The following is a 21495-nucleotide window of genomic DNA, read 5'->3' on the forward strand; positions in this document are numbered from 1 at the left end:
CGGGTTTGAGTCTCTGCTTCAGCGCAACATCGTGTCATTCTGAGCAAATCACTTTATCACCCCGTGACCATAGACAGCGTCTGGAAACCCTCACAGGTAATGAGCCGCACTATATAAATCTGCACATTTTAACTCACTGCCTGAGATATGGGTAGGACACCCCACTAGCAGTGTTTATGGGAATGGCACACAAGGATGTGTGCCTTGTCGGCTCTTCAGTTTTGTCTGCACCAAGACACTCAGGCCGCTGTGGCAGTGTGCATGTGCTTGGTGAGGGGTCCCTCATGGTGGCATAATTTGTGCTGCAGCCCTTAGGGACCCTCTTTAACCACAAGGCACTTGGTACCAGGGGTACCTTTTACTAGGAACTTATATGTGAGCTAAAGGGGTGCCAATTGTGGAAATTACGTGTACAGTTTAGGGAAGGAGCTCTGACACAGGGGGCCTGGTTGGCAGGGACGCTGTGCACTTCCAGTCTAAACCACAATATTTTCCAGGCAACAAGTACGGGTTGACTATGTCCAAAAGAGACATGTATATTTGTGACGCTCTCACCCCCAAATGAAAGAGGATGAAACTAACCTTCCTCTATAGAGTCTTCATCGTCCTCTTGGTGGACAATGTGAGTAATGCAGGGATACAGGGCCTGGCCCTTAAGTGGCTTACGTCTTTCCAAGAGGATCGCACTCAAGCTGTACGCTGGGCCCAATTCTCTACCTAGAAAGTCAAATTGACTTGTGGGGTGCCGCAGGGCTCCTCCCTGTCACCACACCTTTTTATTCTGTATCTGTATCCTCTAATTCAATCCTTAGGCGAAAGGAAGGTATGCACTTTCAATTAAGTTGACAATCATCAACTGATCTTGGAAATCGACATGTCTGCAGCCTCCGTTAGTAACTTTCAAACTACCATGTGACATATTGGTAGCTGGATGAACAGTAACCACCTGCATTTAAACCCAGACAAAGCTGAAAAGATCCTAATTGGTGGGTCCTGGAACTCAAATTTTTGACCGACTTAGTTGGGAAACCCACCCCTACCATCTAGAACATGGGTACTCACAAACTTTCTCTCGGGGGCAAAATTTACAGTGTGGTTTGTGTCCGAGGGCCGCACCGGTGGGGGCGGGGTCAGAGGGGGGGTGGTTGGGGCTAGAGCAACAAAAAAACTGTGGCCATAAGGTTAAACACAGGTCCCTGCAGCGGATGTCTTCGTCCACTGAGCCACCAGACCCGGCATACACACATCTCTCTCTCATTCTCTCTCATTCTCTCTCTGTCTCTCCCTCTCCCTCCCTCTCTCTATTGCTCCCTCTCTCCCTCTGTCTCCATCCCTCTCTCTCCCTCCGTCTGTCACCCTCGGTCTGTCTCCCTCTCTCCGTCTCCCTCACTCTGTCTCCCTCCCTCTCTGTCCACCCTCCCTTTTTCTCCCTCTCCGTCTCCCTCCCTCTGTCTCCCTCCCTCTCTATCTCCCACTCTCTCTGTTTCCCTCCCTCTCTCTATTTCTCTCTCTCCCTCCCTCTCTCCCTCTGTCTCGCTCAGACTGTCTCACTCCCTTGCTCTCTCTCTGTCTCCCTCTCTCTCTCTCCTCCCCTCTCCCTCACTGTCTTCCTCTCTCTCCTTCCCTCTCCCACTGTCTTCCTCGCACTGTCTCCCTTGCTCTGTCTCCCTCGCTCTGTCTCCCTCGCTCTGTCTCCCTCACTCTGTCTCCCTCGCTCTGTCTCCCTCGCTCTGTCTCCCTCGCTCTGTCTCCCTCTGTCTCCCTTTCCCTTCCTCGTTCTGCCTCCCTCGGTCTGTCTCCCTTTCCCTTCCTCGCTCTGTCTCCCTTTCCCTTCCTCGCTCTCCCTCCCTTTCCCTTCCTCCCTTGCTCTCCCTCACTCTGCCTCGCTCTCTCTTCCTCCCTCGCTCTCCCTTCCTCCCTCACTCTCCTTTCCTCTCTCTTGCTCTGCCTAGCTCTGCCTTGCTCTCCCTTCCTCCCTCCCTCTCCCTCGCTCTCCTGTCCTCCCTCACTCTCCCTCGCTCTGCCTCCCTTTCCCTTCCTCCCTCCCTCTCACTCGCTCTCCCTCACTCTCCCTTCCTGCCTCCCTTTCCCTTCCTCTCTCCCTCTCTCTCCCTCGCTCTGCCTCCCTCCCTCGCTCTGCCTCCCTTTCCCTTCCTCCCTCCCTCTCCCTCGCTCTGCCTCCCTCCCTATCGCTCTGCCTCCCTCCCTCTCCCTTGCTCTCCTTCGCTCTGCCTCTCCCTCTCCCTTGCTCTGCCTCCCACCCTCTCCCTCGCTCTGCCTCCCTTTCCCTTCTTCCCTCGCTCTCCCTCCGCCTCCCTTTCCCTCCCTCCCTCTGCCTCCCTTTTCCTTCCTCCCTCCCTCTTCCTCGATCTCTCTGCCTCCCTTTCCCTTCCTCCCTCCCTCTCCCTCACTCTCTCTCCCTCTGCCTCCCTTTCCCTCCCTCCCTCCCCTTCCTGCCTCCCTTTCCCTTCCTCTCTCCCTCTCTCCCTCTCTCCACCTCCCTTTCTCTTCCTCCCTCCTTCGCTCTGCCTCTCCCTCTCCCTTGCTCTGCCTCCCACCCTCTCCCTCGCTCTGCCTCCCTTTCCCTTCTTCCCTCGCTCTCCCTCCCTCTGCCTCCCTTTCCCTCCCTCCCTCTCCCTCCCTCTGCCTCCCTCTGCCTCCCTTTCCCTTTCTCCCTCCCTCTCCCTCGCTCTTCCTCCCTCTGCCTCCCTTTCCCTTCCGCTCTCCATCGCTCTCCCTCCCTCTGCTGCCCTTTCCCGCTCTCCCTCCCTTTCCCGCTCTCCCTCCCTCTACCTCCCTGTCCCACTCTCCCTCACTCTCCCTCTATCTCCCTCTACCTCCCTCTGTCTCCCTCTTTCATCTCACCCTGCCTGTGTGTGCCCCAGCTGAGACAGCTTCACGGGCACACACACACACATACAGCCGCACCTGAGCACTTCACAGGACTTTAAAAGAACATTTTCATGTTAATGAGGCTTTTGTATTTCACCTCTTAGTGCCCTTGCAGCTCCACTCTGACTATCACTGGAATGGCGTGCCCCCACAGAGCAGCAGACTCTCACAGAGTCGCGCCCAGTGTTTGCAGAAACTCTTTAAAAAATTTTTTTTTAAATCACGGGTATGATGTCTGCAAGGTCCGTGGGCCACCAAGGAAGGTTTGCCGGGCCGCTGGCGGCCCGCGGGCCGTACTATGAGTACCCGTGATCTTGATCAACTAAAAGCCTTGGCATCACAATTGACTGGGATCTATGAAATCCCAGATTGGGACGGTGGTCTCTACCTGCTTTTTTCAGCTCCATAAGATCAGGAAGATGAACATAAGTTACTTACCTGTAAATTGTGGTTTTCCAGTATTGGTATCTTTGATAGATTCACATGCTTGAATGCCTGTCGTCGAAGTGTGAGTCCCACGGTACATAGAATAAATAGCAATATAGCAATAGCATAGTGAAAGCATAGCTAAAAGAGCAATAGGACGTATTGTAACATAGAAGGTAATAGGAAAAAACTTGTCACTTTAATAACTTGTCCAAGTCATTAGATATGGTCCAAATTCCAGCCAATCAGGCAACAGAACTCTCTGGAACCTTCTCCTCAGAGGCGCAGGCTCTCAGATTTTTTAGCACAAGTGTGGCATAAAAGCCAAGGAGAAGAGGGGAGCCTCTGAGGGGAGGTGGGTGGGTCGCATGTGAATCTATGAAAGATACCAATACTGGACAACCACAGTTTTCAGGTAAGTAACTTATGTTCTTCTCCAGTATTGGGGTATCTTTCATAGATTCACACGCTTGAATCAGAGTAGATAGCAGTAATTTGAGAACTGTGCATGGTAAACCATAAGTAAACCGTAAACAGAGTATGAGAGAATACATATACGTATATTACAGTATAGCTGTAAACATGGGCACATCTGCAAAAACAGAAATATATACATATATACAATGTGTGCAGGAGGAGGTAAAAAACAGAGGCTCACCTTACTTAAAAAGATTACGTAGCACCGCTTGCCCAACAGCTGTGTCAGCATTGTTGGCAGCTTCCAGACAGTAGTGCTTGGTCGCAGCTCTGCAAATCTGATGAAGAGGCACACCAGCAAAGAGAGAAGTAGAAGAGGAGACTGCTCTAGTAGAGGGCGCTTTAATCGTTACATGAAGTGTCTAGCCTGCTTGCTGATTGCAAGAGGAAATTGCTCTAGATATCCAATATGCAATAGTCTGTTTAGCAACTGGAGGTCCTTTACGCATCCTGCCGTAGGCTATGAAGAGCTGATCAGTTTTACGGATACTGGTTGTTCTTTGCAAATAACATTTCAAACATCTCTTAACATCTAGAGAATGTAAAGTCTTTTCTGCTGGCAACTGTGGATTAGTCAAGTCAAGTCAAATAACTTTATTCGGTTATTTAAAATAACAACCATAAAAGCATTACACACAAAACATATATTGACTCGTATTTACATAAAGAAGTTAAAAACAGCTAGATTAAATTGATTATAAAAGGTTACAAAAAGTTACAGGCAGGATGTACACTCAAAATGTTAAAAAGGAGTATTCAGAGGATATAAAAAGGTTAGTATTTTTCTAGAGATATATCTATTACCGGTACAATTAACCTTCCATACTTTTCCTAAATTTGAGTGCTAATTTTAAAAAACTGCATACAAATAGGGTACAATCACAGCTTAGCATCTGAAGATAATTAAGTGCTGGTCTAAATTGAGAGAAATTAAATTTTTTAAGACAGGGTTTTAAATATAACCTCCGTGGTATAATGTAAAACGGACAGAAGAATAAAAAGTGTGCCAGGTCTTGCGGAGACTTTTCGTCGCAGCCGCAAGCCGGCAACACTTGTCCACGGTAGGATCCCTTTGGCACGGCCAGCAATAAGTGAAATAAATCCAGCCTGAACCTTGTCAACAGAAAACGATCATAGCTTGACATTGGCCATGACAGGGACGGTTCCATGAGCAAAGTTGTTTTTAATAGCACATGTTTTCGTACAATTCCTTTCCTTATTTCACCGGCGTCCATGACTAAGTACCTGGAAGAGATAAAAGCCTTCTTCACAAGAATAACATCCAGTTTCGTAATGGATTTTGGAGTTAAGAAGAGTTCGGGCGCCCAATTTCCCTGAAGCAGTTACTTAAATACTTTATCCATGGAACCTTAAGCCTGTTTTCCCATGTTAGCGCTTCCCTCAATATAAGCTGAGTAAGAGGTACATCGTTATTTAACCAACAATTTAGCCAACATACTAGAGGGTTTACTGCTATGTTATCACATAGAAATGGTATACCTAGCTCTTCATGTACGGAGAAATTTGCTATTGCTGTGGATTAGGGAAAAAAGACTTTGAGATGACAGGCTCATTCAGGTGGCAATCAGATGGAAGTTTAGGAATTAAGGTTGGATTAGTGCGGAGCACCACAGCGTCTTTGGTGAATTGAAGAAAAGGTGGTTTGATAGTAAAAGCTTGTATCTCGCTGACTCGATGTAAGAGCTAAAAGCAGCGATGTCTTCAAGGAGATGAATTTAAGATCAGCCCTACGAATGGGCTCAAATGGGGACTTCATGAGTTGTGCCAACACAATGTTCAGATGCCAAGGAGGAGGCGGGCGTCGAATTTTAGGGAACATCAGAAATAAGCCTTTGAAAAATTGTTGAATAATTCTTGAAGAATAAAGAGAATTGGAGCCATCCTGACGGAATTTGAAAAGTGCAGCCAGAAAAACGTTCATAGTAGAGTGAGAGAGTCTGGATTTTGCTAATTCTCAGAAAAAAGGCAGAAGCTGCTCTGGCGTAGAGTGAACAGGGTGAACAATTATTTATTTATCATTATTTGTAAAGCGCAACTGACACCCTACGGGTAACCTGGCGCTGTGATGCAGGCGACTAGCTTAGGGCCGAGAGAATGTGTCCCCTGCCAGGAAGGAGTTAGCAGGATGCCAAGGAGCATACTCGAGGGTAGAGCCAGGTTTTTAACCTTTTTAGGTCTCGGTAATATCCGGTCTGCCGAAGGCAGACCGGAAGTCCGAGATTTAATGTTGTTTAGTAGGGCTTCAGAACCCGCCTCCCTGCCCTGCCTCTCCACCATTGGCTGGCTTCCTAAATGGAGGCCAGCCATTGGAGGAGAGAGCCGTCCCTCCAAAGAAGCCCCGTCTTTTTCGGATTTGGGGGCATGATTTTTTGCGTTCTTTAGCCCTGTGACGTTGTCCGTCACTCAGGACAGCAAAACCACGCCCACAAATCCTCAAAATCCGGAAGCTTGTGTCCGCCATTTTCTATCCTTCGCAGTGAAGGTAAGCCCGTGTTTGTTTCCCTCCGTGCCTTCTTCCCCCTGTCTGTTTCCCGCCCCCTCACGCTCTCTATGTATTTTCGCTGTCCGTGTCTGTTTGTGCCTACTTCCCCCTGTCTGTTTCCTGCCCCCCGCCCGCTCTCCATGTATTTGAGCGCCTCGGCTGCTCCTCCTTGGCTTCGCCATTCACCGCCTCAGCTCCCTCGTCAGCTTTGGAGACATTTCAAACTTCATCAATCAAGGACTCGACATTAATTCCTCCTCCTTTCGAGCAGAGCATCCCCAGCCGCGGCCACGGCAACCTCAGCAGCGGCGGTGGCAGCGGCAGCCAGTCCAGGGCCCGCGGCCAGAAGCGGCTCTTGAATGGAGGGGCCCAGCAGCCCCCGCACCCGGCCCTGGCCTAGCCCGGCAGAGTTCCCCTGGAAGAAGGAGAAGAAGTCAGCCAAGAAGAGCGCCCCGACGCCGGCCTGTTCTGCCTCGTCGTCCCCGTCCTCCTCGGTGCCAGTCTCGGCTGCAGGATCTCCTGAAGGTCGGTATCCTGGGAGTGGGTGAGCTCGGGGAGAATCCGGAGCCGGGCCTTTGTCTGACTAGGGATCCCGGTAGAACTGATTGATTCTTTTTCATTGTGGAGGGCCGAACTCCTCCGTCCAAAGGGAAGGAAGTCCACCTGACCCCCCCATACGCAGCCTGGGTCCTGGTGCTCCCCAGGGGCGGCCTGCAGCTGGCTGGCATGCTGACTGCAGTACTGGGGCAGCATATTTTTCCACCGTGCCAGAAGGGCATCCCCTGGGCACTGCCTGGTTCCCTATTTAGGGGGTGCGAATCCGTTCCAAGCCATTCACTAGTGGGCGGGGTATAAGCTGCACGAGGTGTGCAACGCTTTTGGGGTTATAGGTCACTGCTTTCCACTACTGCCGGTTGTTTACTGAGTGGCATTTACAGCTAATGTGAAAAACACAATTAAATCAAATATTAGAGGCGCACCTACTACTCTGAAGACTGGTTATGTAGTCTGGATGTCTGAAGGTGATAAGGCAAATGAGTCCTAGATGTGCAGTGGGAGAAAGCTGGATGGTTTCAACTTGGTGCTGATGCGAGAAGGCTAATAGATAGCACCTTATGTGCAGAGAATCCAGCTGAGCAGTACCAGCGAGAATGGGGGTGTGGGATCATCACAGTTGATTACATGTGCATGAGGGAGCGCATGAGAGATGGTGAGCGGGTTAGTTGATATTCATGAACAGGTGTTTAAATGCGTCGCTTTCTTAAATAATTCTGAGTGAACTTTTGGTTACAGAGTGCATTTTGGGCGAAATGTCGCTGAATGCATCTTCTGCCACAGTAAAGCATTTTCAACCTTTGCACTGTGGTATTAAAAGAAACAAACGCAATTTGTAGTCCTTTTTAGAGTGTTTCTGAAAATGTTCACCGCCCTGACCTCCGCAGGTACGCTTCAGTCAGGGCGGAGGGGTTGAGGGCATTGTGATGAAGCAGACACACCCTCTTACGGAAATGTACACCCTGTGAACTCCGCCACTAACTTGCCACTTATGTAAAATGCTCATTCTCACCTACATTGCTACTTAATTTATATTCTACATAATTTTTTGAGCTAGCACTGGCACGGGACAGAAGAGAATACCTGTGTGGCTAAGAGACAGAAAAGAAGCATCTTGGCGCTCTACATAGCACCTAAGAAAAGAGATCATTGAAAAAGAAGAGTTATACGGAGTTAGTAGAAAGTGTGCAGCATCACTAATTTTGAGAACAGAAAAAAGGGCATCTGACTACCGCCAAATCATAATTGTTTAATCTAATATTGATCTTTTTTACAGAATCATTTCCCCGCACAATTTTAAAGGGGGAGAACTGACTGACACTTTATTATGTATGTTTTAATGGCTGTGTTCTTGTAGCGCTACCTTATCACAAAATGGCCTGTTCGGCGCATTTAGCGCACAATACCAAAGACAATAGCGTATATCTGATTTAAGTTCCCAAACTGGTCTGCCCCATACTGCTGCTGCTGGAGCTCCGGAGGCTGTGGTATCCCTCGCACCGGTGACACACAGGGCCCGCCCGCTGCCCTTCCTGGGAAACGTGCTCCAGCTGAACCTGAATGACGCCACGACATCCGGCAGTAATCGCCCGCTCCTCGGCATTTAAAGATCTTTCAGGGTCGCGCATTGTCCCGAGCCAAGTCCCGGCGTAACCTAGACTTACAGGATGTGCTGGACAAGCTTGCAGACATGGGGATTGCTATCCGTGTGGCTTCTCCGAAGCTGGTGATGGAGGAGGTAAGTGGGGGGCTTCTCTCAGATGTTTATTCTCTCTTTTCTAGGTTCAACATGGCCCGTGGCGATTCCCTTCAGCGATGTGCACCGCTGTGCACGGAGTTGTTCAGGCAGGTATGTATGTTGATTTTAGTTTATGTTAGAGGTAAGGCATATTTTTATTTTTACACTGCACTGTCCTTTTACTGCTGCACTCTCTCCTCAACCTCTCCCTGCGCCATCGCTTCACTGCTGCACTCTCTGCTCAGCCCCCCCATCCAGGCTGCAGCCCTCACTCCTCCACTGCACCATCACTCACTGCTGCACTCTCTCCTCAGCATCTCACGGTACCATTGCTTCACTGATGCACTCTCCTCAGCCTCTTACTGCACCATCCCTTCACTCTCTCCTCAGCTCCACTATACCGCCTCTTCACTATTGCACTCTCCTCAGTCTCTCACTGCACCATCCTTTTACTCCTGCACTCTCTCCTCAGCCTTTCCCTGCACCATCCTTTCACTGATGCACTCTCTCCTCAGCCTCTCCCTTCACCATCCCTTCACTGCTGCACTCTCTGCTCAGCCTCTCCCTGCACTGTCCCTTCACTGATGCACTCTCTCCTCAGCCTCTCCCTGCACTGTCCCTGAACTGCCCCTTCACTGATGCACTCTCTGCTCAATATTGTGAATTTTTTGTTAATTAGTTGATGTTTGCAAGTACTAACACTTCTCTGTGTCAAGTAAAGACCTTGAGAGTTTTGTAACTTTCAGATACTCAAATTGTGGATTTTGTTGCAATTAAAATATTTTCAAGGCCTGAAATTTCTTTGGAGGTTGCATGCGGCCAGCCTAAGTTATCCTGCAAGAATTTCTTGATTAATCCTATTGAAACTACAATAAGTGTTCTCTCATGTAAAGTCAGGTTGTTAGAAGCTTTTCTGCAACTCAAGATACACCTTACTTTTTACCTGGTGCGGGTGCATTTCTCATGTTTAGTGAGATCTCCTTTATGAGTAAAACGTTTCTGGCTTTCCCTTCCTGTATAAGGCTTTAGTCCAGTGTGAATTCTCTCATGTGAAGTGACATTGTATTCGTGATTAAACCTTATCTGACATTCAGAACACACAAGGCTTTTTTCTCCCGTGTCAGTTCGCTCATGAAAAGTGAGAAGTAATTTGTGACCAAAACTTTGCTTGCATTTCGAGCACTCGTAAGGTTTTTTCCCAGAGTGGGATCTCTCATGAAGCATAACACTATCTTTCAGATTCAAGCTTTTATGGCATAAGGATTTTCTTCAGTGTGGAGTTTCTCATGGTGAGATAGTGTTTTTCTCTGCAGCTTTTCTGGCATTCAGAGCACTCATAAGGTTTTCATCAGTATGGAGTGGATTATGGTTAGTCAGGCTGTGCCTATAAAAAATAGGAATTTCTGGCATTCACAGCATAGGTAATGTTTCTTCCCTGTGTGCGTTTGCTCATGTAGAGTGAGATTGCGCTTAAAATTGATGATGCTTTTCTGGCACTTGGAGCACTGAAGTCTTTTTGATGGTGTGTTTTCTTATGGTGCCTGTAACCATCACTACCTCTGAATCTTTTCTGACATTTAGAGCACTGATGTTTTTCCCCCAGTGTGGATTCTCACATGTGCAGTGAGATCAGATTTACGGCTGAAACATTTTTGGCATTCGGAGCACTGATAAGGTTTCTCCCCAGTGTGGGTTCTTATATGATGAGTGAGACCGTTTTTGTCAATGAAACATTTCTGACATTCCGGGCACTGATAAGGTTGCTCTCCTGTGTGGGTTCTTCTATGCCGAGTGAACTGGGTATGGGTATTGAAACATTTCTGGCAATCCGTGCACTGATAAGGTTTTTCCCCAGTGTGGGTTCTTATATGGCGAGTGAGATTGATTTTTTCACTGAAACATTTGTGGCATTCAATGCACTGATAAGGTCTTTCCCCAGTGTGGATTCTTATGTGCCGTGTGAGACTACTTTTTATACTGAAACATTTCTGGCATTCAGAGCACTGATAAGGATGTTCCACAGAATGGGTTATTGAATGTTGAGAAAGACTTTGTTGGTTATAAAACCTTTCCTGGCTTTCAGAGCACTGATAAGGTTTTTCCCCAGTGTGGATTCTTATGTGCTGTGAGAGACTACTTTTTAAACTGAAACATTTCTGGCATTCAGAGCACTGATAAGGTTTTTCCCCAGTGTGGGTTCTTATATGCACCTTGAGTTGGCATTTTACATTGAAACATTTCTGGCATTCAGAGCACTGATAAGGTTTCTCCCCAGTGTGGGTTCTTATATGCACCGTGAGATGGCGTTTTTCATTGAAACATTTCTGGCATTCAGAGCACTGATAAGGTTGTTCCACAAAATGGGTCACTGCATGATTAGAAAGACTTTGTTTGTTACCAAACCTTTTCTGGCATTCAGAGCACTGATATGGTTTTTCCCCAGTGTGGATTCTTGTATGTTTAGTGAGTTTGATTTTTACACTGAAACATTTCTGGCATTCAGAGCACTTAAAAGGTTTTTCCCCAGTGTGGGTTCTTATATGATGAGTGAGACTGTTTTTGTCAATGAAACATTTCTGGCATTCCGGGCACTGATAAGGTTTCTCTCCAGTGTGGGTTCTTCTATGCCGAGTGAGCTCGGGTTGGGTATTGAAACATTTCTGGCAATCCGTGCACTGATAAGGTTTTTCTCCAGTGTGGGTCCTTATATGTATAATAAGTCCTATTTTTCTAATGAAATATTTCTGACATTCAGAGCACTGGTAAGGTTTTTCCCCAGTGTGGGTTAATACATGTAGAGAAAGACTTTGTTTTTTACAAAACCTTTTCTGGCATTCAGAGCACTGATAAGGTTTTTCCCCAGTGTGGGTCCTTGTATGTACAGTAAGGTCTCTTTTTTTACTGAAATATTTCTGGCATTCAGAGCACTGGTAAGGTTTTTCCCCAGTGTGGCTTAATACATGTAGAGAAAGACTTTGTTTTTTACAAAACCTTTTCTGGCATTCAGAGCACTGATAAGGTTTTTCACCAGTGTGGGTCCTTGTATGTCGAGTAAGGTCTCTTTTTTCACTGAAATATTTCTGGCATTCAGAGCACTGGTAAGGTTTTTCCACAGAGTGGGTTATTACATGTCGAGAAAGACTTTGTTTGTTATAAAACTTTTCTTGGCATTCAGAGCACTGATAAGGTTTGTCCCCAGTGTGGATTCTTGTATGTACAGTGAGTTTGCCTTTGCAACTGAAACATTTCTGGCATTCAGAGCACTGAAAAGGTTTATCCCCAGTGTGGGTTCTTCTATGCAGAGTGAGACTGGATTTTTGACTGAAACATTTCTGGCATTCAGAGCACTGAAAAGGTTTTTCCCCAGAGTGGGTTCTTATATGCTTAGTGAGATTGTTTTTGTAAATGAAAGATTTCTGGCATTCAGAGCACTGGTAAGGTTTTTCGCCTGAGTGGGTTATTACATGTCGAGAAAGACGTTGTTTGTTATAAAACCTTTCCTGGCATTCAGAGCACTGATAAGGTTTTTCCCCAGTGTGGATTCTTATATGTTCAGTGAGATAAAATTTACTGCTGAAACTTTTTTGGCATTCAGAGCACTGATAAGGGTTTTCCACAGAGTGGGTTAATGCATGTAGAGAAAGTTGCGTTTTGAAACTAAACCTTTTCTGGCATTCAGAGCACTGATAAGGTTTTTCCCCAGTGTGGATTCTCATATGCGTAGTGAGATTAGATTTACGGCTGAAACTTTTTTGGCATTCAGAGCACTGAGAGAGGATTTTCCCAGTGTGCATTCTCTCAAATTCAGTGAGATGAGATTTATGGCTGAATCTTTTTTGGCACAGGTAACTTTTTCCCCAACTTGGGTTATTTTGCTTTGATTGAGGCGGGTTTGAACACTGAAATTGTTCTCACAGCCCGTGTTTTTAAAATGTGTATTCCTAGAGTTAATATCTCTACATTTAGTTTTCTCTTGCTTATATGCCACGGTAAGAGTGAACCCGATTTTAGAGTCGGGCTTGTTTAGATAATGTTCAGCATTTATCTCTAAAAGATATTGTGTGTAATCTTCTTAACACTTGAATTGAGCAAAATATGTCTGGATGCAGCCCTGTAACACCGGTCGAAATGTTTGTAGCAGATAATAGTCTTTTGGTTATAGCCTCTCCGGCAGCAACTTATTTTGTGACTGAAGTTTTTCTCAAATCTATTAGTATAGGTTCTTAGCAATGCAGTGATAAGGTGTTAGTCTGATATTTAATGATTAAACTGAGAAGTACCTTTTTGCACTGGCGTAATGGCAGTAACTGAGAACATTAGAACATGCACAGTAATATTGTGGCTCATCAGTCGCAGAACATCAGTTCCTTTTACCCGTTCTGTGTTTGGTGTAAGGTTAAGGATTGTAGTTCTGAAGACAAGGATTTATTTACATTAGCTAGCGCAACAGTGCTCATTTAATCCATTTTGATATTTAACAGTTTTAAATATCACTCCTGCACAACAGATAAGGTTGAGGCGATTTACATAGAATTACAGAACAGTACACAATAAAAAGGAAACAATCTGAGATGGTCATGAACAACACAATAAAGTGGTGAATTTTTAACGTTTTCGCCAGAGTGAGCAGAGTGGGTTGAGGTGTTATATCCCGAGGCAGATAGTCTCAAACTTGCGTAACTGGTTAAAAACAGTTGTTGAACAAAGGTGATTTTCCAATCTTTTGGTTGTTAGCGTGCCAGTTTCGGAGTCTTCTTTCAGTGTCTTTTCTTTGATGGTTTGCAGAAGAAACCTTTTGTTATATCTTTCTTTTATGCAGTGTGTGCTTCCTCTCTGAAATTACATGATGCTTTAGATCATGCGTGCTTTAGATGAACGTTATTCTGTCATGCTGAGGCAATTTGTCTTTCTGATAATATTTCAGATGAGGACGTTGTGATTGGTCTTTCTGGCACTATTTCCAATGCTGTGTGGACAGATATGCCTTTGCTCTGGGTTAATGAAATGCAAAATTGGAGACTTCACTTACAGGTATAGTACTTTCCTCAGCTCCCACTTCCTCACCACACCTAGATTTTGGAAATTGTTTAAACTTAGAATGCTGGATGTCCTTCAGTTTTTCAAAATAATCCTTCTTATGGCACTAACATTCAGTTGGCTGGTGCTAAATCTTGCTTTCTTCGTCCGTAATTTCAATCACCTATAGTATTAAAATTAAATAGTTAATACATGTAAATATCCCCAAAAATTATTTACAAGCCATATCAAAGCAGAATTGCAAAATTTTGAAAGTGTTGAGCTGTTCTTCAGACAGAGCAGGGTGTAGAATGGTAGCCTGAGAGTATTTGGATCTAGGAGTGAGGATTTGTAGAATTTCCAACATTTTATTAAGCTCAGAAAGGATACATGTACCCTATGGACTTGTAACATAGAATCCCAAAAGCAGATAACTGGGGGAAACACACAATTCTTCCCTCTGTTAGAAATATCTTTCCCCTTCCCTCCCCTGCTTCGCCCATCTCCCCCCCAACCAACCACATGCATATATCTACCTCTTGCTTAAAACAAGTGGTAAATAAAAGCAGAAAAAAAGTATGAAATAGTGAATGGCATGTGGTTTGACAGGCAGAAGAATCTGTTCCTCGTGGCAACTCCCCAGTACATGGCGTCAAAACTGTAACTGCACGTTACTGGGATAAATCTACCACAAAACAATTACATGAGATTTTTCTGCCACCCCAGTACTGTGCAACTTCTAACAAGGGACTATAAGAGATCTTGGACCGGTCCTGTGACCTGGAGGGTCACACCAAGTGTGCCCTCATTTAAGGCAGAGGACTGTCATGGGTTTAACAGCTAGAGCGGTGATGGCAATGCACCCTGTTGTAAGGACCAATAGCCTGATTAGATCTTTGCATCATGGTCAGTGGAGTGGCTTTCTACTGACACACCCATGTAATGCTCCATTTCTATTCCTGTGCCCAGACTTTGCAATAACATCAAGTGCATGTTTAGGGTGTTGGTGTGCGTAGCATAAATGCAATGTGAGAGTGCGACAGAGTAAACACCATCTCCTGTCTGCCAGTTGTGTATACAAGTGGGACCATCTATCCCTCATTTATACCAGAGTTCAAAGTCCTCTGTTACCAAGGAATAATGTGCTCTACAAAGTACGCAGGTGCCTGCTGTGGCACCAGGGATGGTGTCAGCCTGACAGTTTATCTAAATTGAATGGACATCACCTGTAAGCTGAATTACTTAATGGAAAAGCTGTGTAACTGTCCTGAAGAGCCTAGAAGTCTGCCTAGAAGCCTGCCTGTCTGGTAAGAAAAGGAAGGGAGTTTCACTATCCATCAGGAAGACAAGGCTGTCCTGGAAAAAGCAAGGTCCGACACATCCTCGTTATCTGTAGGGCGAGCCGGAAAGCCATCCAGCAAGACCAGCTAGTCTGAGGGATGCCAAGACTCTCCCAACAGTTCAAGGCAGAAAATAAAACTCTACGACAACATGATTGTTGAGGCCCAGTAGGACGATTGTGTGCTGCCAACATGCCCATTCAAGGTTGCATTTGCCAAATTCCTAACACAACAAAGTCTGAATCTACTGACTTCTTGGAGAGCCTGTATTGGGCTTTTAGCTGCTGAATTTCTGACCACTCTGTGTCAGAGGTCCATGAGGGACTACAACTACTCCAGTGTCGAACACCCTGTCTGAGCTTATGCCTGTGGTCCAGCCGGCCACAATGTGGGCTCAATTGCTGATGGTCAGGCCTCCAGAGGGGGCTGCACTTACAGACAGGCCAGGTGTGACTGCTACCTTGGGACTGCTTATCTTCAGGCAACTGCAAAGAAAAGAGAGTGGGTGCCCTACTAAATGCAGCACTATATCCAGGACAAAAGCGCTCCACAAAACCTGCTGGTGGGTCACTGCTCTCGCGAGTCTTCGGAGGTGCCATTCAAATGTCGGGAAACAGGAAAGAGACCCAGACAAGACTGACTCATCCTGTGAAAGGGTAAGACACTTACGACAGAGCATACACGCATTGGGGGTAACTGGAGTGACAGAACTGACCCCCTATACTATATTCATGATACTCCTAAATGCTCCTAGAGCGCAAGAGGGTATCAGAACTGGACGCACCTGTCTGCAGCACATGTTAGTCTGGCATGCCTGCACTATCTTTTCACCCGGACAGTCCATAAAGAAGACTTTAGGGTCGCTACGCACATAGCAGCCGCTGCGATCGTCCGCTGCGCAGTCGAGAGTGTGATGTCATTTTATGCTGTCTGGAGGTGGGATCGTCCGGCCAAATTCACCGTCACCCAGCACCTTCCCTATGATGGCGGCAAAACTATCAATCAGTTTCCCCTCCCAGCGCCTGATCGGCTGCAGAGGGCAAGGCCACTAAATTAAATGGGTATGGGTAAGTGGGATGTGCAAAATGAGCCATGTGAGCTGCTCCCGGCTTCCGCCTCAGGAGACAAGCGCTCTGTCAATGAAATGCGCTGCTGAGGAGGCGCCTTAAGTACTGACTGGGGGTGGAATCGTCTGGCCAAATGCACCGTCACCCAGCACCTTCCCTAAGATGGCGGCAAAACTAGCAACTAGCATAATGAAGGATTCAACCCAGATCTCTTGACTTGGGGTGAATGTTTTGATTTGTTCTGCATTCCGTCCATCAATTGTGTGTCTTTTGCTCTATTATCATTGCAGCACATAAATTCTATACAAGAATTCCGATGGTTCAATTAATAGTGAAACTGCTAATGATATGTTATTTTGATTTGATATCGTACCCAAGTTACCCCTAAGCAGAAACTACTTTAAGGAGAAATTTAGGATTGGTACGTAGAACCCCTCTGTCTTTGTGAAGTTGAAAGAAAGGCTCTTGTATAGGTAATGCCTGAAGTTCATCAACTCTCCTTAGTGAGGTTATCGTTATGGGGAAAGCAACTTTCCATGATAGGAATTGTAACGGAAATTTGTGCATTGGTTCAAAAGGCCGGCCCATTAGCCTTGTAAGGACTATGTTTAAGTTCCACTCTGGAGCAGGGGGAATACTTGGCGGTATAACCCTTTTTAATCCTTCCATGAAGGCTTTAATCACTGGTACTCTGAAGAGAGATAGGTGTTGTCTATTTTGCAAGTATGCAGTTACGACTCCCAGGTGTAAACAAATGGATGTGTAAGTTAATCCACATTGCTGTAAATGCAACAGTTAACAAATGATTCTGCACAAACGCATCAAGATGATTGATATTGTTGTTGTTACAATAGGCAACAAAATGTTTCCATTTGCTGCATAACATGCTCTAGTACTGGCTTCCAAGCTTCCTTGAGAATATTTATACAGTCTGGTGGTAGTTGTAAATAACCAAACTCTATGACTTCAGGAGCCAAATCGCTAGGCTGAGTTCTCTGGGAATTGGATGTCTGATTTCTCAATGGCTCTGAGTGAGGAGACAAGGTGTGAGATGTAGCTTTTGATGTGGAACCACTGAGAGTTCTAAGGATGAGAGTACCACGGTTGACAAGAACATGTGGGGGCTATTAAGATCAATGTGAGGGACATTTGTCTGAGTGTCCGAACCAGTAATGGAATTAGCAGGAGAGGCGGAAAAGGGTAAGCAAATATCCCTGACCAAATCATCCATAGGGCATTGCCTTTGGATGCTGGGTGTGGGAACCTGGATGCAGAGTTTGGGCCTTTTGCGTTGTTCACTGGAAAACCTCAGTTTTGAAAGTAGGGAAGAAGAACTTGGGGATGAAGTTTGTGAACAGTTAGCCTTGTTGTGTTCTATCTAGGACCCCGATCAATATTGTGACCTCATGCCCCTATACGGCTATAATCAATACATATCCCTATAATGGCATAAACAATCAGAGCCATATTTCAGTAACTCGTCTCTGCAGCTCATGACAGTCCATGACACAGCAGAAGCCACTTCCTTAGATTCCTAGATAACACACCGAGTTCTTTCGACATCTCAAACCCCCCAGCAACCTGGGAAAGCCCCGCTTTCTTTGTTTTGATTAGTAATAGAACTCCTGCGAGCACTGTAAGAACGACCAGTTCTTAATGACATCTTTATTGACGTCTTATGTCCAAAAACTTACGTCAAACTCGGCACCTTTCAGGTATAAATATACCAACGTTGACTTAAGCAAGCACACGGTGGTGGTGAATACTGGAGCAGAACAGCTGTCCCTTGCAGAGCCCAGCAGATGCGAGAAGCCCACGGACGCTGCCCCTCCTCCTCCTTGACGCGCTGAGAAAGACGCTGTCTTTTCTCCTGCCGAGAAAATCCAGCTCCGGCGTTTCCAGCCTACCCTTGCGGGTAACTGGGATATCGGGTCCTGAGAGGAGATACCAGACCTCCTGCATTCTATTCCAGAGGTACGGTGCTGACTAAACCCTTAGAGAGAATTCTTGAAACAAACTCTTGGCAAAACCAACTTAACTTAAACTGCTACTTACTTACTCCCTCCCATGTATTAGGCTTAGGTCAGGTACAGAGGGGTAGGCATAGTTAGAAGCACCAGTTGAGGTCGTTAGCTAATGTATATATGAATGTATATATTTTATTCATTTTAACCATCTTATGGCTAAGAAACCATATCAATGCTTTTACAGTATTATTTCGTAATACTCCTTTTACTGTACGCACTTTTAATAATAACAGGTTTTGCAATTGTGGCAATTCATTTCTCTTGCAAGAGAAGGAAGACTGCTGAATAAATAATATATTTTATTGAAAAACGCCCGTCTCTCTATTCTCTGCATCCTGGTGAAAGTAAAATCTGCACAACTGACTGAGTGAAATAGCTGTCTATTGTTTCACACGACTCTAGAGATTGACTCTTATTCTGAGGAGCAAAGTTGTCATGTTTATGCGGTTGTCGGAAGCTGAATCCCTTCTTGTTTGAGCCAGGGAAGCTGATCACTTCCTATTCAGTCAAGAAAGTTTCCAGTGACCTCTGAGCTAGCTGGCGCAAACCTAAATTAAGTCTAACATAGTCAGTAGAGACCTAGAAGACCGCAGTCCTACGTCTACACTGCTGTTTATGTTATTCCAATGCGCAGGGCCTATAGGGAAAATAGGAACTGCACTACATGGCGCCCAACGCTTGGTAAGGCGATAAAACTAACGCAAGACGTTAGAGTAACTCAGTCGTGCTTTTCACACAGACCCTTTCTCCTGTAAATACTTCAATAGACGTCTGAAGTGGGTGAAAGGTTAAAATCCACCGGAACTTAGTAGGAAGAGATTCCTATGTAAAGTTTCTGGTTTAGTCAACGTTGAAGGATACAGTGTTCCAAGATATTGTGCACCTAATCTTTGTTTCCTTGGAAACCTGCTCTGCAAACCTTCATTAATACAATGCAAGAAAATGGCAATAACAACGGAACCAATGAAGTCGCAGTAGGCGCGAATCAACAGGGTCCCGATGTTACAGGGATTAATGAACCGGGTGCGATTATCATCCCGGCAAACATAAGAAAATCTATAACTTCAAAACTTATAGAAAACGGACTGACATCACAAGGTGGTACAGTCATTTTCGTGATAGAGGCACACGAATATCGGCAGACAGAGGTATTCTATTCTTGGATAAACTTTCCAGCGGCAACCGCTACAACACACGGGTTTCACTATTACAAAATAGAGGAACCACCGGAAAAGTACGCTCCTTTCGGGGAGATTGAAATCCCATTAAAATACCAAGAGCACCTGCTCTGGTTTAAAGGCGCCCTAAAACATAATGATCACATCACCAGGCTCGGTCCACTAGGTAGACCAGGAGCAACGTGGCCGGTTCTAGCCTGCTACACACCACATCCAGACATTGAAAAAATGTCAAGAGAAGAACTTTTAGCACAGCTAAAATTACTGATTAAAATACATAGACAGTTAGTCCAATATGTAATGCGGACTGCAACAGTCCAAACAGCTGTTAATGTTCCACAGATGACCCCTCATCAGGAGAACACAAATAAAATTACACCACAAAACATACAATCATGTCTTGGAAAAACTCCCGCAAAACGGGAACAAATTCCTTTCTGGTTAGCACAGAAAATTACTCAAATAGAGGCAGAATTTTCGAATACAACCCCTATTGAGAAACACAGAATTCTGACTATCTGCCTTCCGATGGGGGTCGCACCACATGTGGAGGACTGTGACACTTGGGGTACAGTCTTTGCTTCCATTTACACAAAAACACATGGTGTTCCGTCCATGGCGGTAATACCGGATGTGCTAAAACAAATTCAGAATGAATACGGTCCAGAACCTGCTTTAACTCTTGGTATGAAATTACTGAAAGACTTCAAGCAGGTCTCGGCTATTTTACTAGCCAATATAAAAGGAGAAGCAGCATCTGTGGCGATCCGCCAGAAATTGAAAGAAACAGATCAACCAATTGAGCTTGCCAGAAACATAGAAAAATGCTATGAAGAATTAGGTAGAGATAGTTTGGGTGGGAAACCAGTAAAACCCCAACTACTCGAAAATCCTGAATTTTTTTTTATTAAAAATAACCTAAACACTCCTAAAAAGAGCTGGGATGGAAATAAACAATCCACTCTCAAAGAAAAAGTTTTCCAGTCCAGAGGAAGGTCTCCTTGACGGAGGGAAAGAACTCCGACTCGAGAACACCAGTCTCCCCAGAGGGAGCACTCTGAGAAAAGATATAACCTTAGAAATAGGGATAACTTGAAAAAGCCTGATAGATATCAAAGTATTGATACACATCCCTCTCGATCTTTTTCGCAGAAATCGGAAAGTAGAGGACGGTCAGAGCCAAGGGAGGAGCACACCAACTCCAAAGACAAGGAACCTGCTCAAAGTATAAAATTACAATTCCCAAGGAAGAAGGTAGCCAGTATTAGAGTAATCGAACATGCCGAGAATACTGAGGACACAGCTGAAAAACGGAGAGTGGGCACAGACAATGCTAGACAGTGCAGCAGAAATCACCATAGCTCTCAAGATCCTGATGAGTCATCTGGAGACAGTGGACACGAATGAATACATTCAGGTAGAAACTGCAGACACCAGAGTTAGCGAACTTCATAAGATATACGAAATAACACTGCGTATAGAGGGAGATAAGACTAGAAAAATAAGGGGTCTATTTTGGGATAACCTCTCAAAAGGCTATGATATCCTGTTAGCCGAGAAAGATTGGCCCCAGAGTTTGTCAGGGAGTGCCCTCATGGCGAAGAAATGATTATGCTATTATCACACTAAATATATATATATGCAAGGAAATGGGCAGTAGCCCAGGCACCAGCATTATACAAAAATCATGTAGGATGGGATGAGGACTCTCCTCCTCACAAAATCCAGTTAAAAAGTCAACCGACTGCACAAAGGCAGTACCCAATTAAGCAAGAAGCTAAAAAACAGATCAGGGAGATTTTAGATCAACTTGAATACCAAGGGGTAATTGAAACATGCACCTCTCAAATGAACAATCCTTTGTTTCCTGTCTCCAAACCAGACGATTCATATTGTCTAGTCTTGGACTACAGACACCTTAACTCATGTTGCAAAACATTTGCAGTACAAAATTCCCACAGTGCGGCACTAATGAATAACATAGTTCGCAAAAAATACAAAACGACATTAGACATATCTACTGGGTTCTTTTGCCAAAACATTGCACCAGAAAGCAGATACTTGACCGCTTTCTCAATAATGGGGTCACAGAAAAATTTCTGTAGGCTCCCACAGGGATTTAAGAACAGCCCAGGACTATTCTCAGCCAGAGTAACAGAGTTACTACAAATCTATGATGATGAGGCATTATCTTATGTCGATGACATCTATCTCACAGACGACGACTTGGATACTCACTTGAAAAGGGTGAACACCATAATACTTGGGTTTGCAGC

At 45.3% G+C, this 21495-nt stretch overlaps 1 protein-coding gene across 1 annotated transcript; it reads right to left on the bottom strand.

Moving 5' to 3' along the window:
• Positions 1-8218: 8218 nt before the first annotated feature.
• On the bottom strand, positions 8219-12653 carry LOC147663115 (uncharacterized). Its single transcript, XM_086950669.1, has one exon. The coding sequence runs from the start codon at positions 12383-12385 to the stop codon at positions 10169-10171; it is 2217 nt and encodes a 738-aa protein (XP_086806795.1). The 5' UTR covers positions 12386-12653; the 3' UTR covers positions 8219-10168.
• Positions 12654-21495: the final 8842 nt, after the last annotated feature.

This window comes from Lissotriton vulgaris, unplaced genomic scaffold (assembly GCF_964263255.1).
Source record: "Lissotriton vulgaris unplaced genomic scaffold, aLisVul1.2 SCAFFOLD_2441, whole genome shotgun sequence".
NCBI lineage: Eukaryota > Metazoa > Chordata > Amphibia > Caudata > Salamandridae > Lissotriton > Lissotriton vulgaris.

What these genes read in the sequence shown, in the direction of transcription:
- LOC147663115 (XM_086950669.1), bottom strand. Translation starts at nt 12,385, where the DNA reads ATGCACACTGGGAAAATCCTCTCTCAGTGCTCTGAATGCCAAAAAAGT.